The following is a 16,885-nucleotide window of genomic DNA, read 5'->3' on the forward strand; positions in this document are numbered from 1 at the left end:
CGGGAGGAGGGTTCGGAGCCTGAAGGTGGGGGACCTTCAGGCAGAAGGACCCACATCGCCTGTGGTTACTGGCCCACCCACCCCCGCCTGGCGGATGACGGAGCCTGGGTGCTGAGGCAGGGTTCACATTACTTACCTGCTGTTTGCAGCCCCTGCTCAGGGCTGACGCCTAAGGTGGAAACACCTTTGGGCTCAAGTTGGAGGGTGCTCTGGGAGCTCAGAGGTGGTTCTCTCTGCTTGCTTCCAGGATTGTGGGGGGAAGAGTTAGGCTTGTTAATCACGTTTGGACGGAGACTTGTATAACCGCCTTCAGTTTTTAGATGCGTGTGGTTCTCTGTTGCTTCATGTTGTTTTATTTAATCGCACAGAATGTAAGGAGGCTGAGTAGTTACCTGCTCCTAGTCTGAATTTGAGGACACTGGGAGCACCGTGGTGGGGTGGGCTGGGGTTCAGGGCCGCTTCCTGAGCCAGCGCTGGGGGCGGAGGCTCCACGCGCTGGGCACAGCTGGACGTCGGTGGTGTCAGGCCCTGAAGGTCCAGGTCTCCGGGGGTGTCTCCTCAGTGAAGACACTGTGAGGTGAGCTTTCCCCTTATGCTGCTGTTCAGTCGCCAAGGCGTGTCCGACTCTGTGACCCCACGGACTGCAGCACGCCAGGCTCCCCTGTCCTTCACCGTATCCCGAGTTTGCTCAGACTCACATCCATCGAGGCAGTGATGCCATCCAACCACTTTGTCCTCTGTCGTCCCCTTCTCCTCCTGCCTTCAATCTTTCCCACCATCAGGGTCTTTTCCAATAAGTCGGCTCTTCGTATCAGGTGGCCAGAGTATTGGAGCTTCGGCGTCAGCGTCAGTCCTCCCAGTGAGTATTCAGGGTTGATTTCCTTTGGAACTGAGTGGTTTGACCCTTTCCTCTTTTACCTCAGGCTAAAGCCTATGTTTCTGCATCCTCCCTTCATTTGTGATTTCCTCACCTGTGGTTTTTCCAGTAGTCACATGTGGATGTGAGAGTTGGACCACAGAGAAGGCTGAGCGCTGAAGAATTGATGTTTTTGAACTGTGGTGCTGGAGAAGACTCTTGAGAGTTCCTTGAACTGCAAGGAGATCCAAACAGTCAATTCTAAAGGAAATCAGTCCTGAATATTCATTGGAAGGATTGATGGTGAAGCTGTAGTACTTTGGCCACCTGATGCGAAGAGCTAACTCATTGGAAAAGACCCTGATGCTGGGAAAGATTGAGGGCAGGAGGAGAAGGGGACGACAGAGGATGAGATGGTTCGATGGCATCATTGACTCAATGGACATGAGTTTGAGCAAGCTCCAGGAGATGATGAAGGACAGGGAAGACTGGCGTGCTGCAGTCCACGGGGTTGCAAAGCGTCGGACTCGACTGAGTGACCGACCACCACCACCACCTGTAAAATAGAGATGATGACGGCTCTTCCTCAGGGGTCACCGTGGCTGAGCCAGGTGGAGCGTGTAGAGCAGCGCCCAGCCCTGGGAGCGTGTGCTGCTTGTTGACTCTGAGGAGCAGCGCAGGGCGGTGTCAGTTCTCCCACCATTGATTTCTGAGAAGCAGCTTCTGCCTCCAGGCCTGGCTTCCCTGTCTCCCTTCCCTGGCCTGCTCCCTGTTTGCAGGCCAGCAGTTAGGTTAGACATTGCTATTGGAAATGTGAAGTCTTGGCAGGAAAAAGGAAAAGCAAAAGCAAAATTGTTCTGTTCCTCTTACATACATTATGGGGGAAATAGAGACACAATTTGTCTTTGTTGTCTTTTATGCGCCTTTAGCCCCTTATTAGTTTAGCAATATAGAACGACTGTTTTTTTTTTAAGTAGTTGAATTGGTACCTGAAGCCGTCGTTTTGAAAATGATTTTATTTAGCTGCGGTGCTGGGTCTTTATTGCTGCACGGGCTTTCCTCCAGCTGCGGCGGGTGGGGTCACTCCCTAGGTGCGGTGTGTGGGCTTCTCGTGGTGCAGACTACAGGCTCTCGGCCACAAGGGGTTCAGCAGCTGTCACTCCTAGGCTCAGCAGTTGCGGTTTCTGGGCTGTTGGCACAGGCTCAGTAGTTCTGATGAACTATCAGAACTGTTACTCTGTTACTTAGTTCTTAGTCACATCGAGACATGGTCTTCCCATAGGATTGGGGGCAGGAGGAGAAGGGGACGACAGAGGGTGAGATGGCTGGATGGCATCACCGCCTCGATGGATGTGGGTTTGAGTGAACTCCGGGAGTTGGTGATGGACAGGGAGGCCTGGTGTGCTGCGATTCATGGGGTCGCAAAGAGTCGGACACGACTGAGGGACTGGACTGAACTGAACGGAACTGATAGCACTGTGAACCTGTGTCTCCTGCACTGGCCACCGAGCCCCCAGGGCAGCCCTGAAGCTGTCCTTTTTTGATACCCAGGGTAGTAACGTGCAGTCGTACTGGGGAGCTCAGCACTCCTGTCCCGCAGGTGAGAAGTCCTGGGGGTCCCGCGTCCTGTGCGGGAAGCGCACCACGGTCCTGGGAGGGCCGGGGAGCCTTCCCTGTCCGTCCTGCCTTCCTCACGCTCATCCTGCTTGGAGAAGGATGACTCTCAGGGCTCCCTGTGGGGGGCAGGCGGGAAGCCTCGAGGCGGGGGAGGGGCGGCGTGCATGCAGCAGCCCCCTCATCCATGTGCTCTGACGGCGGGTCCTGGGCTGCGGGCCAAGCCGAGCGGCTGTCCACCCGCACCTGATGAGCTCTTCCGAGAGTAAACGCGAGAGCGTTGTTTCCGAGTCCTGTTCACTCGCTGGTTTTGACTCTGAGTGCTGCTGAAGATACAGGGAAGCGTTTGACAGCTGCTGCTGATGAACAGTTTTCCAGTGAAAGTGGAGGTGGGGGGAGGCAGGGAGCCTGGGGACCCTGGAGCCGTCTGAGCGCCGCGCTCTAGGGGAGGATGAGAGGGGAACACCGTCTCGGAGGCAGGAGGCCGGCAGGAGGGACCCTGGACTCTCGAGTGGGGCACAGGTGGCCCCGTGCAGGAGCCCAGGGGCAGGGAGCTGGCTGCTGGAAGGCCTCCTGGGTCTCGGGGCTCAGAGTAGGAAGGGCGGCTGGGGTTCCATCCCCGTTTGATGGCTGTCGTGAGACGGACATGTGAGGCGCCGTGTGAGCAGCTGACAGGAGAGGCCCAGCCCAGCCCAGGGGCAGGAAGCAGCCTTCCCAGGAGGGCCTTCTGAGGCCAAGCTGTGGTGAGGAGACATGTTGTCAGGGGAAAACTTTTACATGCTTTTCTTTAAAAGGCACATTTTATTTAAGATACAGTAAGAGTCAAGGCCTTAATGGTTCCATTTCAGTACCTGAAGATAGTAAACGATACTGTGTATGACACAATTTATAGTTTTCCACATGAATGACAAGCTTGGTGATCAGGTCTCCGTCTTGCTTTGACTTTGCAGCAGCATTTGACAGTCTTCACTCTGTGATTCCAGAATATTTCCTTTATCTGGCACCATCTATACACAAACTGTCGCCAGCCCCAGACCCTCCTCTGAACTTGAAATTGATTCATGCATCCACCTGGATGTCCGGTGACTTGAGCTCAGGTCCGAGCCAAAGGTCCCGCAGCTCCGCCCGTGGAGTTGCCCCACAGACCCACCCGTCACGTTTCCCGTGAGGCGCGTCCACGTTCGCTCTACTTTGGGCTGCCCCCTCTGCTGCAGTCCCGTGCCGACCTGCCTGGTGGGTTCAGTGGCCGCCCTGGTGAGACCTGCGTTCCCCTGCAAGAGCTCAGCACAGGGGACGGGCCCTTGCCCTGCTCAGCCCCTTCAATAGTCTTCCATCTCATGCAGAAGGAAACCCGCAGGCCTTGCGGTAGCCTGTAGGGTCCCGTGCGCTGGGCCCCGGTCCCCGCAGACACCCTCACGGGTTCTCCCTTTGGCTGTTAAGCACAGTGGCCTCCTGGCCGTCAGTGGGCGCGCTGGGTCACCTCTGCCTCCGAGTTGCGAGCTCACTGCGTGCTCTGGGGCTTCCTCCTCGGGGCTTTGTGGAAGTGTCGCTTTTCAGTCACGCGTTCTCCCTGACCGTCCTGTTCACACACCCAGACTGGCAGTCCTTGCCTCCCACCCTGCTTTTTATTTGAATCCACATCCAACGTTCTGTGCACTTCATTCAGCTTTTCTACCCACGAGGGCAGGGAAAGCTGTCTGTTCTGCTGGATTCTGTGTATTCTCACCACGAAGAACAGTGGCTGGCATAGAACAGGCTTTAAAAGCCGTTTATGATGTGCGGCTTAGAATCAGCAGGGCTCAGATCTCAAGAGCTGCTCGTGGAGTGATGGGGGATGGTCGGCAGCATCACAAGCCTTCAGCGTGGCGTTGCTTTGCAGGGGTGGCGGGGAGGACTGGGCTTGGCTGTGCTTATTTTAAGTATAAGTTCATCCTAAGTTCAGTGTGAGTTTTTGCACTTTGAACAGTTTCTGCACCACAAATGCTACCTGCAAGTAATCTGTATTTGCCAACTCAGCAAGGCAGATGGTTGCTAACAGCTTGACTGGTGAATTATTGTGAATTTTTAAAAAAATGTAAATTGAGGGACCTCCCTGGTGGTCCAGTGGTCAAGGCTTTGCACTCGCAATGCAGAGGGCTCAGGTTTGATCCCTGGTTGGGGAGCTAAGCTCCCGCATGCCATGTGGCCAAAAAATAAAGTTAAAAAAAAGTATCTTTTAAAAAATGTTAGTTGAAGAGGATTAGGTTGATCTTACTTCTGAGTTCGTGGTAAACTAGTCACTGTTTCATGTAAGTCTTGTTTGTCTGTAGTTGCTCTTTTTATCCCATCCTCATTCTGTTCCATAGACAATACTTCTAATGTGTTTAAAATGTGTCTTTTCTGTATACATTTTAAAGAAAATGTAACAGTAAGTAGCACTGGAACTACTGCTCCCTGCCAGATGAGTCTGGCGCTCCTGATCATTAGGACATCAGCTTCACAATGTATCTGAAGCAGTTTACAAAGACCACACACAAATCTAACACAAATTGTGTTAGAGAAATTTCTTCTGCTGTTTCTCTCTCTCTCTTTGCCTGTAGCCACTCAATTTTACCAGTCGTTTTTTGCCCTTAAGACTACTCTGCTTTTAAGATGTAAAGGTGTGACTTTTCACCTGTGAATTGGCAGGTAAGTGAAAATGAGGATTAGGTCACTTGCTTTTCGTTTTTTAAAAATAAAATGTCCTCTAGAGTTGAGAATGTTCAGATTGGGACTCAAAGATCTCTTGGCTCTCTCTCAAACTGTGTTTTCTAGACCAAGTGATGAGGTGGTTTTCTGTGTTTTGAGACAGTAAGGAGCTCGGGCAGAAGGTTTGTTGTGGCTTTAAAGGTACGGGGGCCTTCCCTCGCCTTTGCCTGAGGGCACAGGGCCCACTCTGGAGTCTAGGGCACGTGTTCAGGGTCTAGTTCTTTCACTGTTGGTGGCAGGAGCTGCAGTGACTTTTCTCAGACCTCTGTGTCCCGCTTCTAGCGTCTGATTTGAAATCTGACCTTTCTTGAATCTCTGACTTTTAAAGCACTGACAAGGGATGGCCCTGAACGTTTATTGTTCGGTCGTGTCCGACTCTTTGCGACCCCATGGACTGCAGCACACCAGACTTCCCTGTCCATCATCAACTCCTGGAGCTTGCTCAAACTCATGTCCTTTGAGTCGGTGATGCCATGCAACCATCTCATCCTGTCATCCCCTTCTCCTCCTGCCTTCAGTCTTTCCCAGCATCAGGGTCTTTTCCAGTGAGTCAGTTCTTCCCATCAGGTGGCCAAAGTATTGGAGCCTCAGCATCAGTCCTTCCAATGAATATTCAGGTTTGATTTCCTTTAGGATTGACCAGTTGGATCTACTTGGAGTCCATGGGACTCTCGAGAGTCTTCTCCAACACCGCAGTTCAAAAGCATCGATTCTTTGTCACTCAAGCCGCCTTTGTGGTCCAGCTCTCACGTCCATACATGACTACTGGAAAAACCATAGCTCTGACTAGACGGAGCTTTGTCGACAAAGTAATGAGCATCACAGGGTCTTTGCCAGCTCGCTGGGTTGACCGCACTGCCTTCACTGCGTGCCCGTTCCCCCAGGTCCTGGAGGAAAGGCTGTTTCTGGGGCAGAGCACCCTTCTTGGGGCGAGGGTGGGGTTCACACCCTGGAGGTCTCGGCAGGCAGAGAGCCTTGCAGCTTGTGAGCAGACTTGCCAGCGTGGTGTAGACCCCACTGCAGGGGAGAGTCCTGCTGTAAAGGCTGGGTGACAGGACCTCCTGACCAAGGCGGCCCGCATCCTGAGCGCAGCACCTGAGTTCAGGTGCCTTCACGGCCCTTGCGTGTCTCTTGGAGGCAGCGTGGGCACTCAGGGAATACTGCAGCCTGGGGAAAAGTGAGTTCCCAGGAGCAGTGAGGACTGTCTGGTGGGAAGGCAGCGAGACCTGCTCCCTGACGCCTGTGGCATCCTGGAGTGGCCTGGGGGCTTGTGGACACAGGTGTGCCACAGAGATGCCAGATGCTGGGCCCAATGTAGGGTGGGGCTGGGGGGCTCCCTCCTGGGGGCGGCATCTGTGGGGACGGTGGGGGCGGATGGCGCATCCTCAGAGCCCTGGGGTCGAGGGAGCCCAGGCAGGTGGCTGCATCTGTCTGGGTGTGGGGTCAGGAGATGCCCCGGATTCGGCCTCGGGGCGGCAGGAGGACTGGGCTCCACACAGTCGGCCTGGACTCACCTACCTGTTGACATGCTCTGGTCACCCAAGACTGTGTGTTTGGTGGTTTGAATTGAGATTGTCAACAGTTTTTTAAGGGAAGGCATATCTGTGTCTCACTGTTTTCACCTGATGGTTTTAAATATGAGATCAGTTTCCTGGGATCCACTGTCAGATTTACTCGGAAAACTGTACCCTGTTCTTCTGTGGCCCCTGCCGGGAGGAACGTGTGCAGCACTCCTCAGACACCAGGTGCGTGCGCGTTGATTCAGTGACGCATTTCCATTTGCTGTTTTTATTTCCCACCAAACGAAGCTCTACCTGCCTTGTTGACTTAACCTCTAGCGCCTGCCTCAGAGTAAGAATAAGCACGTAGTAGGTTCGTGATAAACGTGTTGCATGCCGAAGTGCGGTGTCTAATTCGGAAGCTGTATGTTGTTTGAGATTCTTCGTGAAAGCTGATCATACTGTTTTAGAAAATGTTTAAATTGACCTTCAGTGTGAATGCGGGCCAGAGCTCTTCCACCACCACCCCCTCCCCGCCGAGGACATGAAGTGTGAAAGGGCCTAAACTCAGGAGTGCCGGAGAGGATTGGCCCTGAGCCAGGGCTCCATTGTGGAACCTCCAGGACCTGACGCCCCCTCTCCCCCCCAGGATCTTCACTCTCTACAGCAAGTCCCTGCCCCTCGACCTGGCCTGCCGGGTCTGGGACGTGTTCTGCCGTGACGGGGAGGAGTTCCTGTTCCGCACGGCCCTGGGCCTCCTCAGGCTGTTCCAGGACGTCCTGACCAGGATGGACTTCATTCACGTGGCCCAGTTCCTCTCGCGGCTGCCAGAGGACCTGCCCGCCGAGGAGTTCTTTGCTTCCATCGCCAGCATTCAGATGCAAAGTCGAAACAAGAAGTGGGCTCAGGTAAGTGGGCTTTTGTTCCCTATCACGTCTGGTTGAGGAAGCGGGTTATGCAGAGCACCTTGTGAGGAACCAGCCCTCTTGAAGGTGTCCTGGGTTTGGGGCCTGGCTTTGCCACACAGGGTCTTAGACAGTCACTTCCTCTGAGCGAAGGAGCTGGAGAAGAACACTCTCCCCACCCCTCCTATAGGGGCTTCCCAAGTGGCTCCAGTGGTAAAGAACCTGCCTATAATGCAGGAGACAATCCCTGGGTTGGGAGGATCCCCTAGAGAAGAAAAGGGCAGCCTGCTTCAGTGTTCTTGCCTGAGCCTGGCGGGTTCAGTCCACGGGGTCCCAAAGGGTCAGGCACAGCAGGGCGACTGAACAACGGTAGCAGCGCAGGCCCCCGCCTGGTGGACAGCACTTTGTAAACCAAGCTCCCCCCTTTCTCTAAATCCCAGAGACAGAGAGCCAAGGGGGCTGACCTGTCGCCCTCTCACCGACAGAGGAGGCGCAGAGAGGGGCCGTGTGTCCTCAGTGGTGGGAGGGGAGGGGAGGGCTCCCCGGACGGGTTGCTGGAGCTCCCGCAGCTGCCCGCAGGGCCGTCCAGCTGACCGCAGGGGAGTGCGTGCTCCCGGGCTCCCCGGTCCCCCTCTGGACTTCGCTCCTAGGCCTGGTTCTTCGTCTTTGCCGTACGAAAGGGAAATAGGACACCTGGCCTCAGGAGCTGTGCGCGCTCGGCTGGCCTGCGCACCACGTCCTGGGGAGCCTTGTCCTTGCCATACGGTGCTTGTTCCTGATTCACGGTTTTTTTAATTAGTGGAAGATTTAAAGTACATGCAAAATAGAAGAAGAGAGAATAACCGACCCCCATGTGCCTGTCAAGCATCCCGTCAGCTTTCAGATTTCTGTTTTCAGACATCAGCAGTAGCTTTGTTGTTGGCTTAAATCAAGATCTAGATAAGGCCTACACACTGTAATTGGATGAACAGCCTTTCACGTCTTCTTACAATGTACAGGGTTACCCCTCCTTTCCACTTCTCCCTCCCCTTTACATATTGAAGAAACGAGGTCACATCCAGTAGCACGTGTCACATTCTGGATTTTGCTGCTTCTGTCCCTGTGGTGGTGTTCATCGTGGTCTTTCTACTCTCTTTCCTGTAAATTGACAGACTTGGAGGCTCGAGGAAGCTCCCAGTCTTTATGTTTGGCCAGATTACTTCACAGGTGATTGGACTGGCTCTCTCTGATCTTAGTTTTTTGCGTTGCTTTTCCATGGGGATGGTCTTGATCCCTGTCTCCTGAACAATGTCACGAACCTCATTCCGTAGTTCATCAGGCACTCTATCTGTCAGATCTAGGCCCTTAAATCTATTTCTCACTTCCACTGTATAATGATAAGGGATTTGATTTAGGTCATACCTGAATGGTCTAGTGGTTTTCCCTACTTTCTTCAATGTAAGTCTGAATTTGGCAATAAGGAGTTCATGATCTGAGCCACAGTCAGCTCCTGGTCTTGTTTTTGTTGACTATATAGAGCTTCTCCATCTTTGGCTGCAAAGAATATAATCAGTCTGATTTTGGTGTTGACCATCTGGTGATGTCCATGTGTAGAGTCTTCTCTTGTGTTGTTGGAAGAGGGTGTTTGCTATGACCAGTGCATTTTCTTGGCAAAACTCTATTAGTCTTTGCCCTGCTTCATTCCGCATTCCAAGGCCAAATTCGCCTGTTACTCCAGGTGTTTCTTGACTTCCTACTTTTGCATTCCAGTCCCCTATAATGAAAAGGACATCTCTTTTGGGTGTTAGTTCTAAAAGGTCTTGTAGGTCTTCATAAAACCATTCAACTTCAGTTTCTTCAGCGTTACTGGTTGGGGCATAGACTTGGATAACTGTGATATTGAATGGTTTGCCTTGGAGACGAACAAAGATCATTCTGTCGTTTTTGAGATTGCATCCAAGTACTGCATTTTGGACTCTCTTGTTGACCATGATGGCTACTCCATTTCTTCTGAGGGATTCCTGCCTGCAGTAGTAGATATAATGGTCATCTGAGTTGAATTCACCCATTCCAGTCCATTTTAGTTCACTGATTCCTAGAATGTTGACGTTCACTCTTGCCATCTCTTGTTTGACCACTTCGAATTTTACTTGATTCATGGACCTGACATTCCAGGTTCCTATGCAATATTGCTCTTTATAGCATCGGACCTTGCTTCTATCACCAGTCACATCCACAGCTGGGTATTGTTTTTGCTTTGGCTCCATCCCTTCATTCTTTTTGGAGGTATTTCTCCACTGATCTCCAGTAGCATATTGGGCACCTACTGACCTGGGGAGTTCCTCTTTCAGTATCCTATCATTTTGCCTTTTCATACTGTTCATGGGGTTCTCAAGGCAAGAATCCCCATGGAAAAGAAATGCAAAAAAGCAAAATGGCTGTCTGGGGAGGCCTTACAAATAGCTGTGAAAAGAAGAGAGGCGAAAAGCCAAGGAGAAAAGGAAAGATATAAGTATCTGAATGTAGAGTTCTAAAGAATAACAAGAAGAGATAAGAAAGCCTTCCTCAGCAATCAATGCAAAGAAATAGAGGAAAACAACAGAATGGGAAAGACTAGAGATCTCTTAGAGAAAATTAGAGATACCAAGGGAACATTTCATGCAGAGATGGGCTCGATAAAGGACAGAAATGGTATGGACCTAACAGAAGCAAAAGATATTAAAAAGAGGTGGCAAGAATACACAGAAGAACTGTACAAAAAAGATCTTCACGACCCAGATAATCATGATGATGTGATCACTAATCTAGAGCCAGACATCCTGGAATGTGAAGTCAAGTGGACCTTAGAAAGCATCACTACGAACAAAGCTAGTGGAGGTGATGGAATTCCAGTTGAGCTATTTCAAATCCTGAAAGATGATGCTGTGAAAGTGCTGCACTCAATATGCCAGCACATTTGGAAAACTCAGCAGTGGCCACAGGACTGGAAAAAGTCAGTTTTCATTCCAATTCCAAAGAAAGGCAATGCCAAAGAATGCTCAAACTACTGCACAATTGCACTCATCTCACACGCTAGTAAAGTCATGCTCAAAATTCTCCAAGCCAGGCTTCAGCAATACGTGAACCGTGAAGTTCCTGATGTTCAAGCTGGTTTTAGAAAAGGCAGAGGAACCAGAGATCAAATTGCCAACATCCACTGGATCATGGAAAAAGCAAGAGAGCTCCAGAAAAATATCTATTTCTGCTTTCTTGACTATGCCAAAGCCTTTGACTGTGTGGATCACAATAAACTGTGGAAAATTCTGAAAGAGATGGGAATACCAGACCTCCTGACCTGCCTCTTGAGAAATCTGTATGCAGGTCAGGAAGCAACAGTTAGAACTGGACATGGAACAACAGACTGGTTCCAAACAGGAAAAGGAGTGCGTCAAGGCTGTATATTGTCACTCTGCTTATTTAACTTCTATGCAGAGTCCATCATGAGAAACGCTGGGCTGGAAGAAACACAAGCTGTAATCAAGATTGCCGGGAGAAATATCAATAACCTCAGATATGCAGATGGCACCACCCTTATGGCAGAAAGTGAAGAGGAGCTAAAAAGCCTCTTGATGAAAGTAAAAGAGGAGAATGAAAAAGTTGGCTTAAAGCTCAACATTCAGTAAACGAAGATCATGGCATCTGGTCCCATCACTTCATGGGAGATAGATGGGGAAACAGTAGAAACAGTGTCAGACTTTATTTTTTTGGGCTCCAAAATCACTGCAGATGGTGATTGCAGCCATGAAATTAAATGACGCTTATTCCTTGGAAGAAAAGTTATGACCAACCTAGATAGTATATTCAAAAGCAGAGACATTAATTTGCCGACTAAGGTCCATCTAGTCAAGGCTATGGTTTTTCCTGTGGTCATGTATGGAGGTGAGAGTTGGACTGTGAAGAAGGCTGAGCACCGAAGAATGGATGCTTTTGAACTGTGGTGTTGGAGAAGACTCTTGAGAGTCCCTTGGACTGCAGGGAGAACCAACCAGTCCATTCTGAAGGAGATCAACCCTGGGATTTCTTTGGAAGGAATGATGCTAAAGCTGAAACTCCAGTACTTTGACCACCTCATGCGAAGAGTTGACTCATTGGAAAAGACTTGATGCTGGGAGGGATTGGGGGCAGGAGGAGAAAGGGACGACAGAGGATGAGATGGCTGGATGGCATCACTGACTCGATGGACATGAGTCTGAGTAACTCCAGGAGTTGGTGATAGACAGGGAGGCCTGGCGTGCTGCGATTCATGGGGTCGCAAAGAGTCGGACACGACTGAGCGACTGAGCTGAACTGAACTCTGATCTTAGTTAGCAGCCTATTTATTTTTGTTTCACAGCTTTAATAATTTACAGTATCATGAACTTCACCCCTTTTAGAGTACACAATCCAATGCCTATTCATTTATTACCCAGAGGGGGTCCCCTCTGCCCTGGGCCCTTTGGTCTGCCCCCGAGCTGGACCTCTCTCACCTGCTGTGATGCTCTCTGGCTGGTGGCCTTCCTTCCTGTCGCGTCTTTAGGGAAAGAGCACCGGTGCTGTGGCAGGCCCTTGGGTAACACCATGAAACGCTCCCCTGGTTTTACCAGCCGGGGGGCAGGGGCGCTGCTCTCTGCTTAGTGTGCTGTGCGTTACAGTTCCGAAGTAAATCCATTCAGTTTATAAAAAGGAGTGAAGTACTGACTCCTGCGACTGTGTGGGTGCACCTTCAGAACAGAAAGCCAGACTGCAGACCACACACTGCGTGGCCCCATTCCCGTGCAGTTTCAGAAAGGAAGCTGTAGAGATGGGACGTGGCGAGCGGGACAGGGCTGTGGCAGCTGGAGGGCAGGGGCTACTCGTGCCCCGATGAAAATGCCCCAAGATTGGCTGTGCTGAGGGCTGCACGTTATCCATGACTGTATTAAAAGCCACCAGATTGAACACACGAAGTGGGTGAATTTTATGTATGGTATGTGAGTAATGTCTCAGTAAGCTGTTAAAAAAAAAAGAAAAAAACAGAAACCTCAGCTCCTGTGTGAGCAGGACCGGCTATATAATTATCAGGGATCTGGTGAGAGGGAAGAAGAGCCTTTCTCTGGTTAAGAAATAAATGGACAACACACGATGAAGGTGTGGGGCCTCGTGTTCAGAATTAAGTGTCAAGGGTTTGAGGATGGCGACTGCAGAGCGCTGGGCTGGGCAGGGCCTCTGAGTGGGGTCCCCGCTGGACTGCGTAGGTGCCCTGGAGTCTCCTGGGACTCCGCCCCTTGCACTGATGCTCTGAAGTGGCTGCAGAGAGCCAGGGGCCTTCCTGGTGCGCGTGCCCGTGCCTCTGGTGCGCGTGCCCATCCCTCAGAGCCAGCGCTGCCTTGGCTTCCCATCGCGCACAGCTGCGGTCCGCCGGCCTCCCCTTGTGTTTCCCTGGTCCTCCCCCGCCCCTGTCCACGCACCCGCAGGGACACGCACAGACAGACGGGCCGAGTCCAGATCTGTCATTACGCCTCGTACATTTTAGGTGAAAATTGCCGGTTAAGACCAGGTCAAGGGTTATTAGAGAGTAGGACGCCCTCTAACAGTGGGGCGGTAATAGGAGTTAGCCTGACGGTGGGCCTCGCCACTGAGTTTGTTTAGTTCCAGGTCCCACGGGAACTGTGGTTTGTGCCCGTTTCTCTTAAATATGGTGCTTAAGAGTAAGGTCCTGCTGTGCTTTAGCAAACAGTTCCGTGGTTGTGTTTGGCTGGCCGCTTTGCTCAGAGGAGGAGAAGGGGGCTTCCAGATGCCAGCAGCCCTTCTGTGCCATGCGTTTGAAACTCTCATGCAGGGTTTCTGCTTTACCCCCTGTAACTTGTACTTCACCTAAAGTGGTCCAGTGCTGGGCCCAAGGAGTTTCAGGAACTGGTGCTCTGGAGATCCCCTTGGTTCCGAAGTAAGACCGATGTAAGTGTGGATCCGTGTGGCTTTTAGCGGGTCGCTCATGTGAGTGTCTGCCGCTCCCTGCCTTCCACGTTGTGTGGTTACATGGTTCCTCTGTGGGAGGTGCCTGGCGGTGTTCTGCATGGCTGCAGCAAATGGACCCGTCCTGTCCCTGCTGTTGTTAAGCAATCACAGTGGAATGTCATGCTTTTAAAAATAAAGGTGTTAACTTAGAGCTCAGAGCAGCGAGGAGGGAGCTAAATTGCCCTAGGGACGCGCGGGGAGGCCTGGCCGGGAGCTGGTGTCTCCTGGGCCTTAGAAGGATTGGTCATTCCCTGGTGAGGAGAGAGGGACGAGGCAGAGGGGGCAGCAGCATGGGAAGGCGTGAGGGCACGTGAGCCTTCCGGAGCGGGGGGCCTGGCTCCGCTGGTGGGGAGCGCGGGCAGCTGCAGCCAGACTGGAAGGGGCAGAGCCCAGTAGCCTGGCCTTGACATCGGCGGCTAGTGCCCAGAGGGAAGTCCCTGGGCTAACGTCCTAGCCCAGAGAGGGCATGACCTGGATTCCATGGTAGAAAGATGAGTCTGCAGGAATGTGGAAGGTGGACGGGAGGAGCGGCCGCTGGGGAGGCCATGAGGACCTGTGTCCGTGTGTTGCCAGTTGCCCACTGGTGTCTCCCTGTGATTCCCAGGTGCTGACCGCCTTGCAGAAGGACAGCAGGGAAATGGAGAGAGGAAGCCCGTCTCTGCGGCACTGACGAGGCAGTGGACTCGCCATCAGCTGGGAAGCAGGCTCCACGTGGCACCTGTGTAGCTTCAGGCGGATGCCCTGGCAGCTCCGGAGGACAGGGGCTGTTTCCACGTTTGATCCCTAATGCTGGAGTTGGCCTTAAACACAACACAACAAACGAAAAAACACTTTTAAAGAATTAAACCAAGGCTAAGCCTTAAGCTCAGTGGAATGAGGACCATGGCCAACCACTGCGTATTCTGCATGGTTTAAAAATAGGGCAGCGGCCAATTCCCTCCCCTCATTTCAGCAAAAGTTAATTAAATTGTAATGCTTTTATGTCAACTACCGGAAAGTACATTACAATTTTTCGTTAGCCAAGGTGCATGAGAAATGTTATTTGGGAGACCTCAGAGATGGCATTGGCTCACATCTACATATTTTAGTCCAAAAGGGACTGCTGATTTTAGTTGCCGAGGTAATCCTTCCAGAGCGCAGGTCATGTTTTTGAAGCCTGCCTACCAAAGACAGTAGGACGGGAAGATGGGCTCTCAGAGGACAGCCGCTGGTGCGTGGGCTCCCCAAACACACGCGATCTGACCTTCAGGCTGACCTTTTACCACGTTGCCTTGACAAAATTCCAGCACCGGGGCTGACAGCGCACGCTCAGGTTCCGGGGGGTGCCCCGCTGTCCCAGAGACCGCACCCCCGTTTGTCCAGCAGTGGTGGCTCACCCAGACCCTGCAGTAGTAGAGACGGGCGTTAGAGCAGAGCCTGCCTCTCTGAGCCAGGCGCGGGGGGCAAGACGCCCTACCCCTGGCCGCCCACCAGTTCTGGGAGGCCGGGCCAGCCCGCGTGGGGCGGGTGCTCCTCCTGTCCCTGCAGGGCAGGCGCCGTCCCTGGGGTGGTGACCCCGCCTCACGCAGTCCACTCACAGGATGGCTGTGGGCACCGGGGCGTGAGCAGCACGTGTCCAGCGGCCCAGTTAGCTTGTCAGGAATTCTCAGTGTCCCACCCCAACTTCATTCACCACCTTTTTGTCCCAGCTTTTCCTTGACTCATTTGGCGAACTTTGCGTTAAGAGCTTTGCTTATCTGAATTCAGAGACGTGAAGACCGTCGGCATGAAGAAGTCCAAAGGACAGGCCCCTCCGCACGGACACGGCTCCCATGTGCGCACGCGCCGGTCTCTGGGGCGCTCGGGAGGCCAGGCCCATGGGTGCTTGCCGCCCAGCCGCCCTTCTCAGCCATACGTCCGCCCTCGGGGTGGAGCCTAACCACGGAGTTAGTTTTATAGGTTTTTCTCCACCTGCCGTGCCCGCCGATGACACTTCAGGTGCAAAGCAAGCTGCTGAGCCGCTGGCCGTCCTCACGCCCTCCACCCCGGCTGTCCCACGTGTCCTTTCCCACCTCCTGTTCCTGCTGAACTCCCCGGGGAGCTTGCAGGGCATCCCCCACCACTTTCTGCCTCAGCCTTGAAGCGCCGACCCTCCTGACCCCTTGGAGGTGGTCTTCCATCTCCACCGAGCGCCAGGGCAGCCGTTCCCGGACTCTGCCAGAGGCTGAGTGTAACCGGGCCGAAAGCGGGCTGCTGGCCCCGTCACGCCCTTCCTCGCGGAGGTACCTGGTCTCGTCCCATGACTGTAGGCTTTCTGTTCGTGAAAGATGTATATATTTTCTTACTGTACATAAAGACGTTCCCGAAGTGGTGACAGAAAGCGACGCGCCCGGGGCCGCGGGCAGTTCCTGAGAATGCGTTTGTGCGCCTCGATGTGCCGTCAGCGCCCCCAGCCCTCGACGTGGCTGTCAGATGGATCGACGTGTCTCTTCAGATAGCACCGTATATGCATTGAGTTTTTAAGCAGGATTCCAGGCCATTCTGCAACACTTCCCGATCTGTAGTTCAGAGGAAGTTTTCATGACCTGTTCAGGGACCACACGAGCTCTCTGCTGGCTAGATGTGTCCACCTCGGAGTCTGGGAAGTTCAAGGTCCCAGTCTAGGGTCGCTCAGCCACTTGCCGCAGAGGGCAGAGGGCTGCTGGACCGCAAAGGGCTGCGCTTGTCTGCTCGCCATTCTGGTTTCGGAAAACCGGAAACAGAATTGGAAGCGCACCCCCCTTGGGAAGTCGGCCCTCTCCACTTCTGGTGCCACTGATTTTCAGAAAGTGAGGTGTCAGGGTTGGGGCGTCTGCGGCTGGCACCTCAGAGCCGGTTGCCGTGTCCCCACCAGTCACTGAAATCCCATCTGGAACGACATTCACTTTAAAGGGTACTTTTTAACTACTCCGTTTTTGACTATTTTAAATAGTTTGCTGATAGAAAACTGGTAACACTTGCTACATACCATGTTTTAATTGCTTGTACAGTTAACCTTTAATTTTATTCAGTAAAGTGTATCAAACTAGGGCTTTTTGAATTGTAAATATGTGGTTTTATTAAATAAAAAGTCATGTAAAATTGTTGCTTACGTTCACTGCCGTTTGGTTTCAAGTTAGAGTTCTCACCCCAAAGTATGGTAAAATTTGACTTTGAGCATCGTGCTATTTGAATATTTTTAAATGCACTTACTAGTCTCAGTTAAATAAAAGAGGTGGTTCAGTTACGGTGATTTGGTCAGGGGATCGGAAGGTTAGCGCTTTCCCCCTTCGAGG

The 16,885-nt window shown here is 52.3% G+C and overlaps 1 protein-coding gene and 1 non-coding gene across 2 annotated transcripts in view; both read left to right on the plus strand.

Annotated features, from left to right (window-relative positions):
• Positions 1-16,630, plus strand: part of TBC1D14 (TBC1 domain family member 14) — a 115,257-nt gene extending 98,627 nt beyond the window's left edge. Inside the window, exons 13-14 of the mRNA XM_052641665.1 lie at positions 7,346-7,604; positions 14,197-16,630. Coding sequence (XP_052497625.1) covers positions 7,346-7,604; positions 14,197-14,262 — 325 coding nt within the window. The 3' untranslated portion in view covers positions 14,263-16,630. The remainder of the gene's footprint in view (positions 1-7,345; positions 7,605-14,196) is intronic.
• TRNAA-CGC (transfer RNA alanine (anticodon CGC)) lies at positions 4,560-4,632 on the plus strand. Its single transcript has one exon. It is a non-coding gene; the product is annotated as a tRNA-Ala (tRNA).
• Positions 16,631-16,885: the final 255 nt, after the last annotated feature.

Source organism: Budorcas taxicolor, chromosome 6 (genome assembly GCF_023091745.1).
Source record: "Budorcas taxicolor isolate Tak-1 chromosome 6, Takin1.1, whole genome shotgun sequence".
In the NCBI taxonomy this organism is placed as follows: Eukaryota; Metazoa; Chordata; class Mammalia; order Artiodactyla; family Bovidae; genus Budorcas; species Budorcas taxicolor.